The sequence below is a fragment of the Neofelis nebulosa genome, chromosome 15, assembly GCF_028018385.1.
Source record: "Neofelis nebulosa isolate mNeoNeb1 chromosome 15, mNeoNeb1.pri, whole genome shotgun sequence".
NCBI classification, from domain to species: Eukaryota; Metazoa; Chordata; class Mammalia; order Carnivora; family Felidae; genus Neofelis; species Neofelis nebulosa.
Window position 1 is genome coordinate 47,013,003 of NC_080796.1, and position 15,591 is coordinate 47,028,593.

Genomic DNA, 15,591 nt, shown 5'->3' on the forward strand with positions numbered 1-15,591 from the left:
CGAAAGAAATACGTTGACTGTGTTGAGATTTCAAGCAGTGCCAAGCCTAATATTTTTAATAAAATCAGACCACAGAGGCCTACATATATAGGCTAATTCCAGTGAGTTCTAACGTTCTGCTGGCTTTTATTCTCTGAATTACAGAGAATATCCGTATCTGCTGGATATGAGTGGATGGTGTTTCCGATCTCTCTAGGAATCCAGTCCCATGTCAGATTGAGAAGTCCTAGTTTTTCTTCTGACCCCAGATATGCAAACATAGACACAGACATACCTATCTCAGGGCTCTGCTGTAACTTTTCCCAGGTGTATGGTATTCGAACCCGTTCCCGAGCTGTGGAGATTTTTACCACTTGTGCCCATATGATCTGTAACATGGAGGAATTGGAAAAGGTAAGGAAGCCTTTTGGTCACTAACAGACTTCATGCTTAAAAATCTTTATGCCTTCTGTTGGAGGCACAGCAGTGACTGATTTCATTTCAAGAGTACCAGAATGCATGCTAATTGTGGTTGCATTTAACATTTTGATTACATTTGTATATAATTTAGTTTCCTTTCATTTGAGCCTTATTTCTTCTGACACCTTATCCTGCATCTTTTCATATTAATCATCACCCAGAACTTGACTACTCTTTTTATAGCCTTTTTTTTGGTCTCACATGAGACAAAGCTAGCTGAAAAACACCAATCCCTGTCATTCCAAAGTAGTTTTGAAAAGTTGGTCTTGTACAATAACTTTTAAGAAGGCCGTGGTGAGGAACTGCAGGTGTTAGAGAAGGAAATATGAAATCTTGGGTAGCACTTCCAGTGACTTGATAGCTGTACTTTTCTGATTGGAACCTGAACCCAGAGAAATCTTTCGATGCCTCAGATCTTGGTGTTTGATATGTGCATTGAAGCCATTGATTTATAAGTATGTTCAATATTGACTGTGGTTTGTTACCAGGGTGCAGCCAAAGTTCTGATCTTTCCTGTGGTGCAGCAGTTCACAGAGGCCTTTGTTCAGGCCCTCCAGATACCAGATGGCCCCACATCTGACAGTGGGTTTAAGATGGAAGTCCTAAAGGTAAATATTTACTACCATTGAGGTACTTGGAGTTTTAGAGGATGGTCTGAAATCATTGGTTTTTCTCCTCCATCACTTGTAACTCTCAGGTCTTTTTTCTCTGTAATTTCTCAGGCAGTGACAGCCCTGGTGAAAAACTTCCCAAAGCACATGGTGTCCTCCATGCAACAGATTCTGCCTATTGTCTGGAACACCCTAACTGAGAGTGCAGCTTTATATCCTTTTCAGAGAGCTTGAGGGACCTGCTACCACCTGTAGTCGGGAATCTAGCACTGGGTCTTGCATTCATATGACTCCACTTTTTTAAATGACTTTTTTAAAGTATCTGCTCTTAGTGTTGGAATGTGTAACATTCTCTTGTAGAATATATGTAAAGCAGACTCCAAATTCTATTTCTTTACTCTTCATCATACTTATGTGAGGACAGAAGTAAATTACACAGAAGAAGTAGAAGATCCTGTGGATTCTGATGGTATGTAGTTTATCGGATCTTAACAGATACACCACACGGTGAGGAAAGGGCTCTAGGAAAGGAAAAAAGCCAGAGACAGATAATAGCGGTGACGTAGAGGCTTCACTCTCGTAAGTTAAGTTTTCTAGTTGAGTTTCCTTGGAGTGTATTAGATGTGGGGAAATGAGACATTGAAAATCTTTAATCTGTTCCTCAAAGGCATTTGCATAAATCTCATAAAATAGAATTTCTGATTTAGAAGAGATACCTTAAAGGCCATCTAATCCAGCCTACTTCTTTGTGGCAGATGATATTTTCATTTCTGTTTTAATATTTTTTAAGTGTTTCAAATCAAAAATAGACATGCTGGAAAATATATTCAGTGTTTCTGATTCTTTTGCTTAAGAAACCAAAGAATCTTTGATATTCTCAAAGTTCCTTTCTTTGACTCCTTAGCGTCCCTCTTTGTTCCCTTGGGAATAAAAATTAGCAAGGACTGTAAATATTCATTAATTTACCAGGATAATGCAGTTCATTTCCAGCATACATGCTGTCCTTTTGTTTGCTTGTCATTAAAATCTTCTCTTGTGTATTTCCTGTAGGTGAAGTCCTGGGCTTTGAAAATCTCGTCTTTAGCATTTTTGAGTTTGTCCATGCTCTCCTAGAAAATAGCAAATTCAAAAGCACTGTTAAGAAAGCCTTGCCTGAGTTGATTTACTATATAATCCTGTACATGCAAATCACTGAGGAACAGGTAAATGATATTTGGGAGACAGTTACCAGCTTTTTTTTAGAAAGTGCAACTTGATTGTGAGATTTAGGTCAAGTGAACAGTTTTATTTCTAAAAATAGACACTAGAAGAACAACTTCATGTGAAGTTCTAGGAAAGCCTTTTTTTTTTTTAATATTTGTTTATTTCTGCAAGAGAGAGAGAGAGTGCACGCAGGTGCACATGCAAGCAGGGGAGGGGCAGAGAGAGAAAGAATCCCAAGCAGGCTCTGCACTGCCAGCACAGAGCCCAATGTGGGCCTCAAACTCACAAACCGTAAGATCATGATCTGAGCCGAAGTCAGATGCTCAACTGACTGAGCCACCCAGGTGCCCCTCTAGGAAATCTCTGGGTTCTGTGGTTCTATTAACTCCTATATTAGAGAATTGGACTTTAAGAATACTTTTACTTTTGCTTCCATACTACCACTAACCAAAGACCCTGGTTTCTGGAAGAATCTATTCCTTCTCTATAAATACTGACATATAGAGATCATTAGCCTGGTTGTTGGGTCAGTAGACTAGAAAGGAGCATTAAAAAAATAAGATAATGCCTCTCTTATATAAGTAGCACAAGAATCGACGTAATTTTCGCATTAAATATTCCATCAGACCTAATATAGTCAAATATATTCCAGGTTGATCTATCAGAAAGTGAAAGCTGGTTAAAAGTGGCAGAGAACTAGTAATCAGCTCAGTGTCTACTAGAGAGTAACTTTTGTTACTTGCCTTGGTAAAGGATTTACTTCTCTACATCAAAGAGAAAAGACTGAGGCTAGAGTTCCGTTCAAGATAAAAACAAAAGAGGGTGCCTGGCTGGCTCAGTCAGTGGAGCATGTGACACTTGGTCTCGCGGTTGTGAGTTCAAGCCCTACGTTGTATGTAGAGATTGCTTAAAAATAAAATCTTTAAAAAATAATAATAAATGAAAACAAAAGGTTGAAATCTTCTGGGTGTGTGGATGAAAAAAGGGAACATATGAACCAGATTGGCAACCTCACAAAGGCCTAACTGCATCATCCTTTCAGATTAAAGTATGGACAGCCAACCCCCAACAGTTTGTTGAAGATGAAGATGATGATACTTTCTCCTACACTGTTAGGATTGCAGCTCAAGACCTATTGCTTGTAAGTGGGTTCCCTTGATACTTGAGCCAGAATATCCTAACCAACCACGTGAACGCTCCCTCTTCTTTGTAGACAACTAACCCAAGTTGAGCAGTGTCATTGAGTGACTTTATCTTAGACTTCTTTGAGGATAATAAAAGAGCTTCTCAAATGAAGTTTGGGACTCGGGAATTCCAAAGTCATTCCTGCTGGTTTTGGTTTACAAGTAAATATTAGATGTAAAAATTGTGCAGAGGATAAAGTGTTCTAATAAGGGTAATTGAATCAGGAACATTCAGTTTCATTCACTCTTAAGCCGGAATCTGTAGCATAAACCAGATGTTGGCAAACATTTTTAAAAAATTAGAGTACGAAGAGATGAACATCCAAACAAACATCTGCTGTTTTCTTTGGCTCTCACTAGAGCATAGAATTGTCTCTGGGTCGAAGTCGTGTGAAGAAACTGCCTCTTGTGTTCTGTTTGGTGAGAGGTTCTCATTATTAGCGAACTCACTTCTCATTAACCTTTAGTATTCCTAAGGCACCTATGAAAGATCACAACTAAGTTTCAGTTCGTAGATTAGCCTTTTATTTCTACAGTCAAGCTCCCAGAGTAAATAAATAAGCTTCATTCGAAGCTGAATTAATCATTGCTCACTTATACTCTGCTCAATATAGCCAGAGAGCTTTACATTTTGTTAGCTTTGCAAGCCTAGGCACGGCAGAAATGCTACTTTAATTCCATTAAAGACCCTGAACTAGTAAGGGTTATATTTTTAATATGCCTAATTGGGACTTGGCATGTATGTGTGAATGAGCGTGAACCATTGAGTTTGCAATTAAATTTGCAGTTTGCAATTAAGATGGGTTTAATTGCACAGATAGGTTTATTAGCCCTCCCCTCTCTCCTTAGGCTGTGGCCACTGATTTCCAGAATGAGAGTGCAGCGGCCCTGGCTGCTGCAGCCACCCGGCACTTACAAGAGGCTGAGCAAACCAAAAACAGTGGCACCGAACACTGGTAAGAGTGAGCAACTGATACTTAACTTAGGGACATGTTCTGGGCATCAGATCTGAGGCAGATCGTTGCTTTGAACCATGTGTTTTAAAGCCATCCTCCCAACCTTAAAATAATTGGTTAAGATGCTTTTATTGTACCCCTTGATTCCGAAAGCCTTGAAGGGAAGGACCTTTACTTTGATTTTAATTAGAAAAATCTGTTATTAAATTTCCCTGTTTTCAGCTGTAGGTTTAGATTAGAAGGGCAGATAAATGTCCCTTTTGGGTCAGATTGTGCTGGACTGCCCATTCATGTTTCTACTTCCTTCAGATGTCTTTTTGGCAGTGTAGTTTGTTTTACCAGGCTATGGTATCACTTTTGCAGGTGGAAGATACATGAGGCATGCATGCTTGCCCTTGGCTCGGTGAAGTCCATCATCACTGACAGTGTGAAGAATGGCAGGATCCATTTTGACATGCATGGGTTCCTGACCAATGTCATCCTTGCAGACCTCAACCTCTCAGGTACATTTTAGTACAGTGCCAGGATTCACGCCTGTCATCAACTCAGTTATATTGTTCATTTAGATAGGTAGGCCAGATATTCATGTGTCCTTAGGGTGGAAAATTCTTTCCACCCTAGAGCTTGAACTCATCTAAACTTCTAACACAGCCTAGAGACCGTGGCTCAAGCTTTACCAACAAAGATACTAATATTGCCACATTCATAATTTTTCCACTCTGTTTACTTCCCTTCCAAATCTGTGCTCACGTTTATGGATGGTTTTGGCATTTGAATAGGATGCAGATTTGGTTGCTGTACCTTGAGAACTTTGGCTTGAGTTCTGTCATTATTAAGTCCAAACTACCTTTAGACAGTTTATGTCAGTGTCATTCTTCCTGTTTGTTTCCTGTCTTTTTTCTCAAACTTTATTCTTGGCCAATATCCAGATAATTAGAATGTTCCCTTCTCATGTTCATGTTAGCTACTTGCCTTTAAAAAAAAAAAAAGTAGGCTCTACTATATTAGATTTGTTTCTCTAGCAATGTAGAGCAGTGATTAAGAATCATCATTTCTCTCTTTGCCATCTTCAGCTACATTGTTTCTGCCTATGCCATGCCTTATTCTGACCCTTAGAGACTTCCCCCGTTACAAAAGGTCATCTTTGCTTTGTCCAAATACGTAAATCACGGGACATGTGGCATCGTTTGCTCTATTCTCAATCCGTTCACGTGCCTCTCACTCGTAGGCTGGCCGTTTGAGTAGCTGAAGCCATTTGAAAGCATTCTACTCTGACTCTAAATAGGTAATCTATTATAAGATATGTGTGGCATCACCTCCATTCTCTGAATCACAGAATTAAAGTGGTTGAACATCCAGAGCTCAGACCCATTGGGAATATCCCTTTTCACTCTATACTTAACTTATCCTGGTGAATATGTTTTCTTTTTTCATACTAGAATATAAGGTGTCTGAAAATAGAAATCATGTCTAATACATGTTTGTATCCCTCAATGCTTTGCATATAATAGACATTTCATAATTATGTGTTGAATGAAAGTGTTCAAAGTTCTCAAATCCATCAACATATTTTTTATAGAATTTACCCTGGTAAAGAACCTTCAAAAATTCGTGGAGACTTGAGAATATTTACAGTTGAGACAGTTGTCCTGCCTACAGTTAAAAACTTTTCTACACCAGCCATTCTCAAGCTTTCTGGTGTCGGGACCTCTTTGCTCTCTTAAAAATTATCAGCGGTCCGAAAGAGATTTTTGTGTGAATTTTCTGTGTCAATATTTAACATATTAAAAATTAAAACTGAGAAGTTTCTAAAACACAGGAATTGCAAGCATACATTTCATTAGCTGTCAGAGCTGTGGTGTCAGCACATCAGATGACCTCTGGAAAACTCCACTGTACACTTGAGAAAGAGTGAGAGTGAAAAAGATGGATAATGTCTTGATATCACTATGAAAGTTTTAACTTTTGGGCCTCCCAAGAGCCCCTAGACCATACTTTGAGAGCTGCTACTCTGTATTACATAAATTAGTATGTATTTTAAATTATATGAATGGCACAGGTTGTTAGGTTCTGCTCAATAATTCTCATCAACTACATGTTTACAAGTAACTAAGTTAAGCCCTGTGACAAGCTGAGTAAGTATAGTCTCTGTCATCAGGCAGGTTATAGTAAGCGGGGGCAGGGGTGGGGGTGGGGGGGTAGTAGTCCTTACACTGGTGGCTGGAATATCCAACAAAATATGCTACATGTAAGAAAGCTAAAGACATAGGATTACAGCAGCACAGAGATAGTTAGGATTACTTTAGCCCAAGAAGTCAGTTCGGTTTTGCAAGTAGCAGTGAATGTGTTGGCCTATATACAAAGCACAGAAATGGCAAAGTAAGATGTGAGTTGCTGGGAGGGGTGTATGGTTGAGTTTAGAAGGCATAAAGGGAAATCACAGGTAATGCTAGTCATTGACCTCAGGGGGTGTTGAATATAAGGCTTAACTCAAATGGTCTTTATTTGGTAGACTATGGAATTTATTGATAGATACTAAATAATGACAGAACTATGATTTACAAAGTTCCAGCGATGGTCCAAGAGTAGGAACAACTGGCAACGGAGAAGACATTTAGAGGACTAACTAGTAGTGCAGGTAAAAGATAATGAGAGCTAGGGATGGGAATGAGGGAGGTAAGTCTTTTTAGCCTAAGAATATTCAATATCTACTTTGCAAATAGTGCAAAGTGAAACTGGGAAAATGATTCTGTACCGAAGGTCATATATTTGCTTTTATCTTATAAGGTCATGCTTTTTCCTTAAGTAAGTTGTATATATTATGTAGTATCCAGTTACTGTGACAAGTTGAGGATGGAGGTGGGAAGGAGAAAGGGCAAGTAACAGAACCTTTTTATTGTTCAACCCCTAATTGGTCTCTCTTCCTCCCAGTGTCTCCTTTTCTCTTGGGCCGGGCACTTTGGGCTGCCAGTCGGTTCACTGTTGCTATGTCTCCTGAATTGATCCAGCAGTTTCTGCAGGCAACAGTTAGTGGTCTTCATGAGACGCAACCCCCATCCGTTCGAATATCTGCTGTGAGAGCCATCTGGGGGTGAGTACACCACCTTAGGGTGTTACGAGCTACTTAAGAGAAAATTACCCAAAGTACAAGTCCCAAACACCATTTGACCAGTAGATTATGTTGCTTAGAAATTTCTGATGAAGATCTCCTACAAAATGGTGAGTGGAGAGGGAAAGAAACCATATCAGGAACGTGGCATCAAGAGATAAATAACATGCATAGGATTGCACATTAAAGAATTATAGAAGTAGGATTAGAGCCAGGTCATTTTGTTGATTGATTTCTCTGTATTCGAAGTTAAGTTTGGGATAACGTAGCCTAGAAACACTGCTTCTTTCTTCCCAATTTTACCTCTTTTTCACAGCCAGTATACTAGTTGCTCAGCTAGTCATTTATTTATATTCCTACCAAGATCAGATGGAGCATTGTTGCTTTAACAAACATATTAAAGTCCAAACTTAAAAGTCTCAGTTGAATCCTAAATACCTAAAATCCTAAAAGTACAAAATTCATCTTCTACCTATCTGCGCTGTCTTCTTACCTTTCGAAGCAGAGATTGAGATGCTGTGCATTATATATGTCTTTAGAAAGCATTGAAGGGAAATGATGTAAGCCAGATAACTGAATAAGACGCCCTTCACTTGTGTCTCTCCCTCAACAACAATAACTTGGCATCTCATGGTGGACAACATGCCTTTGTGGGAGCTGTGAGACCCAGAGAGGAGACTGTGAAACCCCAGTGCCATCCAAAAACAAGGAGAGCCATTTTGAGAGGATGGGCCCACACCCCAGCAGCCGATACACCAACCCTAGCCCTGGCTGTAGCCTGAGACACAGCTCCATGCCCTTGAGGGCATGGCTACAGCCCCATTTGGCTTGGATTCTATCACCAGCACCACACACTAAGTACCCAGGAGAATCTTACCCAATTGTGTGTTGCATAATAGGAATACAGACCTCAATCCCAGATGCGGACCCTGAAGTAGCCCATGAACTGGCTCCACTCCCTTTCAGCTGTGGTCCTGGAGAACACAGATTTAGACAATCCACTCATGAATGAGGGAACCTCTGTGGAAGTTCAGGAGTCCAACAGAGGAATTCCAGCATACCACTGGGGCAGAAGAGTCCAAGATTGGACACTTTGAAGGGGTCAGTCAATAAAGACTGGAGGAAGTAACTGTTACTTCAGTTGTGAAGACAGCAATACAAGAAAGACTTCAAGGAACATGAAAAAATCAAAGAAACATGACACCACAAAAGGAACACAATAATTTTCTGGTAACTGACCCCAAAGATAGAAATCTATGATATACCTGATAAAGAATCCAAAAGAGCTATTTTAAGGAGCTCAGTGAGCTATTAGAAAACAGAAAAACAAATTGATGAAATCAGAAAAACAATACATAAACAAAATGAGAAGTTCAACAAAGACAGAAATCATGAAAAAGAACCAAGCAGAAATTCTGGAGGTGAAGAATACGGTGAATGAAAGAAAAAACGCAAAAGAGACCATCAACAGCAGAACAACTCAAGCAGAGGAAAGAAAGAACCTGTAAGGTAAAAGACAAGACCTTCAAATTACCCACTCAAGGAGGGCAAAGAATAAAGAATGAGAAAGAATGAAGAAAACCTATGTGAACTTTGGGATACCATTAGGAGAAACAATCTGTGAATAAATTGGAGCCCCAGAAGGAGAGGTAGAAGGGGGCAGAAAGCTTACTTACAGAAATAATGTCTGAGGGACACCTGGGGTCACTCAACAGGTTAAACGTCAAACTCTTGATTTCAGCCTAGGTCATGACTTCATGGTTGTGAGATCAAGACCCACATTGGGCTCTGCACTGAGAATGGAGCCTGCTTGGGATTCTCTCTCTTCTTCTCTTTCTTTCTCCAAATAAATAAATAAACATTAAAAAAAAGAAAGAAAGAGAAGTGTCTGAGAACTTTCCAAATCTGAGGAGAAAGTATACATCCAAGTTCATGAAGCTAATATTTCACCCCAAAATTTCAGTTTAAAGTGATCTCCAATATACATTCTAATAAAACTGTCTAAAATCAAGTGGATTTTAAAGTAGAAAGAGAAAAAAATGTCCTCTCATACAAGGGAATCCCCGTAAGATTATCGGCTGATTTTGCAGTAGAAACCTCACAGGCCAGAAGAGAATGGGATGATATATTCAAAATAATGAAAATAAAAACTGCCAACCAAGAATATGCGGCAAAGATGTTCTTTGGGAACAAAGACAAGATAAAGTCTCTCAAACAAAGCTGAGGAAATTTTTCACCACTAGACCTACCTTAAGAAGTGCTGAAAGGAATTCTTTAAGCTGAAATGAAATTAGTAATATGAAATATACTACACACTGGTAAAGATACATATATAATAGAATTCAGAATGCTCTAATACTGTAACCTGGTGGTGTGTTAAACACTTAACTCTAAAAGTTAAAGGACAAAATAAATAGCTAAATAACTTGTTAGTGAATATACACTATAAAAAGTGAAATTGTGACATCAAAAACATGAGAGGGAATAAAGGGTAGAACTTTTGTATACAATCAGAGTTACCATTGTGAAATAAATGGTTATATCTATAAATGTTTTATGTAAGCCTTAGAATAACCACAAAGCAAAAATCTACAATAGACAACAGAATCAAAACATTCCACTATGGGAAATCATAAATTCACAAAGGAAGACAGCAAGAGGAAGAAAGGAACAAGGAAACTACAGAAGAGGAAATAATAAAGTGGCATTAGTAAGTCTTTACTTATCAAAAATTACTTTCAATGTAAATGGATTTAAATCTCTAATCAAAAGTCCAGAGTAGCTGAATGGATTTTTAAAAAGACCCAATTTGGGGCGCCTGGGTGGCGCAGTCGGTTAAGCGTCCGACTTCAGCCAGGTCACGATCTCGCGGTCCGTGAGTTCGAGCCCCGCGTCAGGCTCTGGGCTGATGGCTCGGAGCCTGGAGCCTGTTTCCGATTCTGTGTCTCCCTCTCTCTCTGCCCCTCCCCCGTTCATGCTCTGTCTCTCTCTGTCCCAAAAATAAATAAAAAATGTTGACAAAAAAAAAAAATAAAAAAAAAAATAAAAAGACCCAATTTATATACTACCTACAAGAGACTCCCTTCAAGACACATATGCTCAAAGTGAGGGGATGGAAAAACTATTCCATGAAATAGAAACCAAAAGAAAGCAAGGGTAGCTGTATTTTTATCAGATAAAATAGACTTTAGCTCAAAAGCTGTACAAGAGACCAAAAAATATTGTTATGTAATGATAAAGGAGTCAATTCATCAAGATATAACAAATATATGTACATTTGACATTGGAGCACCTAAATATATTAAGCAAATACTAACATCTGAAGGGAGAAATAGGGGCACCTGGGTGCCTCAGTCAGCTCAGGTCATGATCTCAGAGTCATGGGATCAAGCCCCACATTGAACCCTGTGTCAGGCTCCACACTGACAGCACAGAGCCTGCTTGGGGTGTTTCTCTCTCTCTCTCTCTCCCTCTCTCCCTCTCTCCCTCTCCCTCTCTCCCTCTCTCCCTCTCTCCATCTCTCCCTCTCTTCTTCTCTCCCTCTCTCCTTCTCTCCTCTCCTTCTCTCCTCTCCTTCTCTCCTTCTCTCCTTCTCCCCTTCTCCCCTTCTCCCTCTTCCTGCCTCTCCCTCTCCCTCTGTCCCTCTTCCCTGCTAACATGTGTATGTGCTCTCTCTCTTGCTCTGTCTCTCTCATAAAATTTTAAAAAAGAGGGGGGCGGGTGGGGAGAAACAGACAATAATATAGTAATCATAGGGGACTTCAGTACCCCACTTTCAACAATGGATAAATCATCCAAACAAATCAGTAAGGCGATATTGGCCTTTATACTTTTGACTACAGGCACCTAATAGATATATACAGAGTGCTCTGTCCAACAGCAGCAGAATACACGTTCTTCTCAAGCATGCATGGAACATTCTCCAGGAAAAGTCATGTGTTAGGTCACAAAACAAGTCCTATGAAAACTATCTTTTCCAATCACAGTGAAATGACACTAGAAATCAGTTACAGGAGGAAAACTGGAAAATTCACAAATACATGAAAAATAACCACACACTCTTAAACAATCCATGGAAAGAAGAAATAGAAAAATAGAAAACTCTCTTGAAACAAACAAAAATGGAAATATAACATACCAAAACTTATGGGATGCAGCAAAATCAGTTTTAAGAGGGAAGTTTATAGAAGTAAACCTACATTAAGAATAAACAAACAAACAAAAAAAATCTCAACCAAACTTTACATCTCAGGAACTAGAAAAAGAACAAACTAAGCTCAAAGTTAACCATAGGAAGATCAGAGCAAAAATAGAGACCAGGGAAATAATAGAAAAGACCAACTAAACTGAGAGCTGTGTTTTCTGAAAAGACAAAGCTGACCTACTCTAGCTAGACTAAAAAGAAATGAGAGGAGAATCAGCTATAAAATCAGAAATGAAAGAGGAGACATTACAACTGAATACCACAGAAATGAAACGGATCATAAAAGGCTACTATAAACAATTACATGCCAACAAACTGGACATCTGGAAGAAATGGAGAAATTCCTAGAAACCTATAGCTAACCAAGACTGAATCATGAAAAAATAAATAATCTGAACAGACCATTAACAAGTAAGTTATTGGATCAGTAATCAGAAACTTCCCATAAAAGAAAAACCAGGACCAGATGAATTCTACCAGACATTTAAAGAATTGATACCAATCCTTGCTCAGACTTTTCCAAAAAACTTAAAAGGAGGGAGCACTTCCAAACTCATTTTATAAAGCCAGCATTATTCTGATACCAAAACCAGACAAGGACAGAACAAGAAAACTACAGGCCAATGTCCCTGATGAATATAGATGCAAAAGTCCTCAGCAAAATACTAGGAAACCAAATTCAACAGTACATTTAAAGGATCACACACTATGATCAAGTGGGATTCATCCCTGAGATGCAAGGATGGTTCGACATATATAAACCAATAAATGTGATATACCACTTAATAGAATGAAAGCTAAGAATCATATGATTATCTCAGATGTAGGAAAAGCATTTGATTAAATTCAATATCTATTCATGATAAAATCTTTCAACAGTGGGTATAGTAGGACCATACCTTAACACAATACAGGCCACTGTGACACATTCACAGCTAACATCATACTCAACAATGAAACTCTGGAATCTTTTCCTCTAAGATCAAGAATAAGACAAGGATGTCTGCTCTTACCATTCCTATTCAACATAGTACTGAAAGTTTTAGCTAGAGCAGTTAGGAAAGAAAAGGGATCCATATTGGAAAGGAAGATATAAAATTGTCTCTCTTTGCAGTTGTCATGATATTATAAATAGAAAACAGTAAAGACTCCACCAAAAAAAACTGTTAGAACTGACAAATGAATTCAGGAAAATTATAGGACAAAATATACAAAACTTGGTTGCATTTCTAATAATGAAAAACATTTTTAAAAACAATGCTATTTATAATTGCATCAAAAACAATAAAACATCAAAGAATAAATTTAACCAAGTAGGTGAAAGATTTATACCCTGAAAACTATATGACATTGAGTTGGGGCACCTGGCTGGTTCAGCTGGTTGAGCGTGTAACTCTTGATCTCAGGGTTGTAAGTTTGAGCCCCATGTATGGTGTAGAGATTACATAAGAATAAAATCTTTTTTTAAAAAAGAAAACTATAGACATTGAAGAAGGAAATTGAAGAAAGCACAAATAAATGGAAAGGTAATTCCATGCTAATGCATTGGAAGAATTACTGTTAAAATGTTCACACTCCTCGGGTGTCTGAGGGGCTCAGTTAGTTAAGCATCTGACTCTTGACTTCAACACAGGTCATGATCTCATGGTTCATGAGATCAAGCCCTGCATCGAGTTCCGCAATGAGCGCGAAGCCCACTTAAGATTCTTCCTCGCCTTCTGCCCCCACCCTGCACACACACACTCTCTCAAAAAATAAAGTTCACACTCCCAAAAACAATCTACAGATTCAGTGCAATCAAAATCCCAGGGGCATTTTTCACAGAGATAAAACAAATAATCCTGAACTTTGTATGGAATCACAAAAGACCCTGAATGGTCAAAGCAATATTGAGGACAAACAACAAAACTAGAGGCATCACACTCCCTGATTTCAAACTAAATTACAGAATTATAGTAGTCAAAACAGTATGGTATTGCCATAAAATAGATACATAGATCAGTGGAACAGAATGGAGAGTGGAGAAATAAACCCACACATATATAGTCAATTAATTTACAACAAAGGAGCCAAAAATACACAATAGGGAAAAATATAGTCTCTTCAGTAAATGGTGTTGGGGAAACTGGACAGCCACATGCAAAAGAAAGAAACTGGACCCTTATACTGTACAACAAAGTAAATTCAGGTTAAAAATTTGAATGTAAGACCTAAAGCCATGAAACTCCTAGAAGAAAACATAGAAGTTAAGATCCTTGGATTGGTTTTGTCAGTGGTTTTTTGAATCTGACACCAAGAACAAAGGCAACAAAAGCAAAAATAAATAAGTGGGACTACATCAAACTAAAAAAGCTTTTGCACAGCAAAGGAAACCATCAACAAAGTGAAAAGGCACCCTATAAAATGGGAGAAAATGTTTGTAAATCATATATAACTGATAGAGATTGATATTAAAAATATGTAAGGAACTCAATAGCAAATAAAACAATCCAGTTAAAAAATGGTGGAGAAACTGAATACACACTTTTCCAAAGAAGACATAAATGGCCAATAGGTAAATGAAAAGGTGCTCAACATCACTAATTATCAGGGAAACACAAATCAAAACCACAATGAGATAACACCTCACACGTGTTAGAATGGCTGTCATCCAGAAGGGACAAGATAACTGGTGTTGATGAGAATGTGAATAGGGAACCCTTGTGTACTGTTGGTGGGAATGTATATTGATTGGTAAAGCAGTATATGAAAAACGTGGTGGTTCCTCAAAAAATTTAAATAGAACTCCCATATCATCTGACAGTTCTGCTTTGGGGTATATATCCGAAGAAAATGAAAGCAGGAGGGGCGCCTGGGTGTCTCAGTCGGTTAAGCGTATGACTTCAGCTCAGGTCATGATCTCACAGTTCAGGAGTTTGAGCCCCGTGTCAGGCTCTGTGCTGACAACTCAGAACCTGGAGTCTGCTTTGGATACTGTGTCTCCCTCTCTCTCTGCCCCTCCCCCACTCGTTCTCTCTCTCTCTCTCTCTCTCTCTCTCTCTCTCTCTCTCTCTCTCTGTCTCTGTCTCTCAAAAATAAACATTTTTTTAAAAACTTTTTCTTAAATGAAAGCATCTGGAAGAGCTGGCACTTCCCTTGTTCACTGCTCATTATTTATACTAGCCAACATTATGGGAACAGCCTAAGTCTGTGTCAGCGGATGAAGGGATAAAGATGTGGTATACATATGCAACGGAATATTACTCAGCTCTGAGAAAGAAAGAAATTCTGCCATTTGCAACAACAGTAATGGACCTTGAAGGCATCATGCGAAGTGAAACAGAGAAAGACAAATACTGCATGGTGTCACTTACATGCGGAACCTAAAAATTAGAAAATAGTAGAAAGTGGTTGCTGGGAGGTGGGGGGAATAGGAAGAGGTTGATAAAAGGGTACACTCTATAAGGTGAACAAGATCCGAGGATCTAAAATAAAATGTGATTATAGTCGGTAACACTGTGTTGTATAATTGAAATTTGCCAAGAGAATAAAAACTAAATTATCTCACCAAAAAAAAAGATATATGATATATGATATATGTTGGATGTGTTAACAAACTAGATGAGGGGAAACCTTTCCCAGTGTATGTATATATTAGATCACCACAGGGGCGCCTGGGTGGCGCAGTCGGTTAAGCGGCCGACTTCAGCCAGGTCACGATCTCGCGGTCCGTGAGTTCGAGCCCCGCGTCGGGCTCTGTGCTGACAGCTCGGAGCCTGGAGCCTGTTTCGGATTCTGTGTCTCCCTCTCTCTCTGCCCCTCCCCCGTTCATGCTTTGTCTCTCTCTGTCCCAAAAATAAATAAAAAACGTTGAAAAAAAAAAAAT

General features: G+C 38.9%; 1 protein-coding gene across 2 annotated transcripts in view; it reads left to right on the plus strand.

The window, feature by feature from the left end:
* The window catches only part of IPO9 (importin 9), a 56,390-nt gene that overhangs the window by 25,942 nt on the left and 14,857 nt on the right, over positions 1–15,591 (plus strand). For both annotated transcript variants that reach the window (XM_058700333.1, XM_058700334.1), the window contains 9 exons: positions 307–393; positions 948–1,067; positions 1,182–1,282; positions 1,481–1,539; positions 2,121–2,272; positions 3,316–3,414; positions 4,307–4,413; positions 4,777–4,916; positions 7,345–7,504. In XM_058700333.1, the coding sequence (XP_058556316.1) occupies positions 307–393; positions 948–1,067; positions 1,182–1,282; positions 1,481–1,539; positions 2,121–2,272; positions 3,316–3,414; positions 4,307–4,413; positions 4,777–4,916; positions 7,345–7,504 (1,025 nt within the window). The remainder of the gene's footprint in view (positions 1–306; positions 394–947; positions 1,068–1,181; positions 1,283–1,480; positions 1,540–2,120; positions 2,273–3,315; positions 3,415–4,306; positions 4,414–4,776; positions 4,917–7,344; positions 7,505–15,591) is intronic.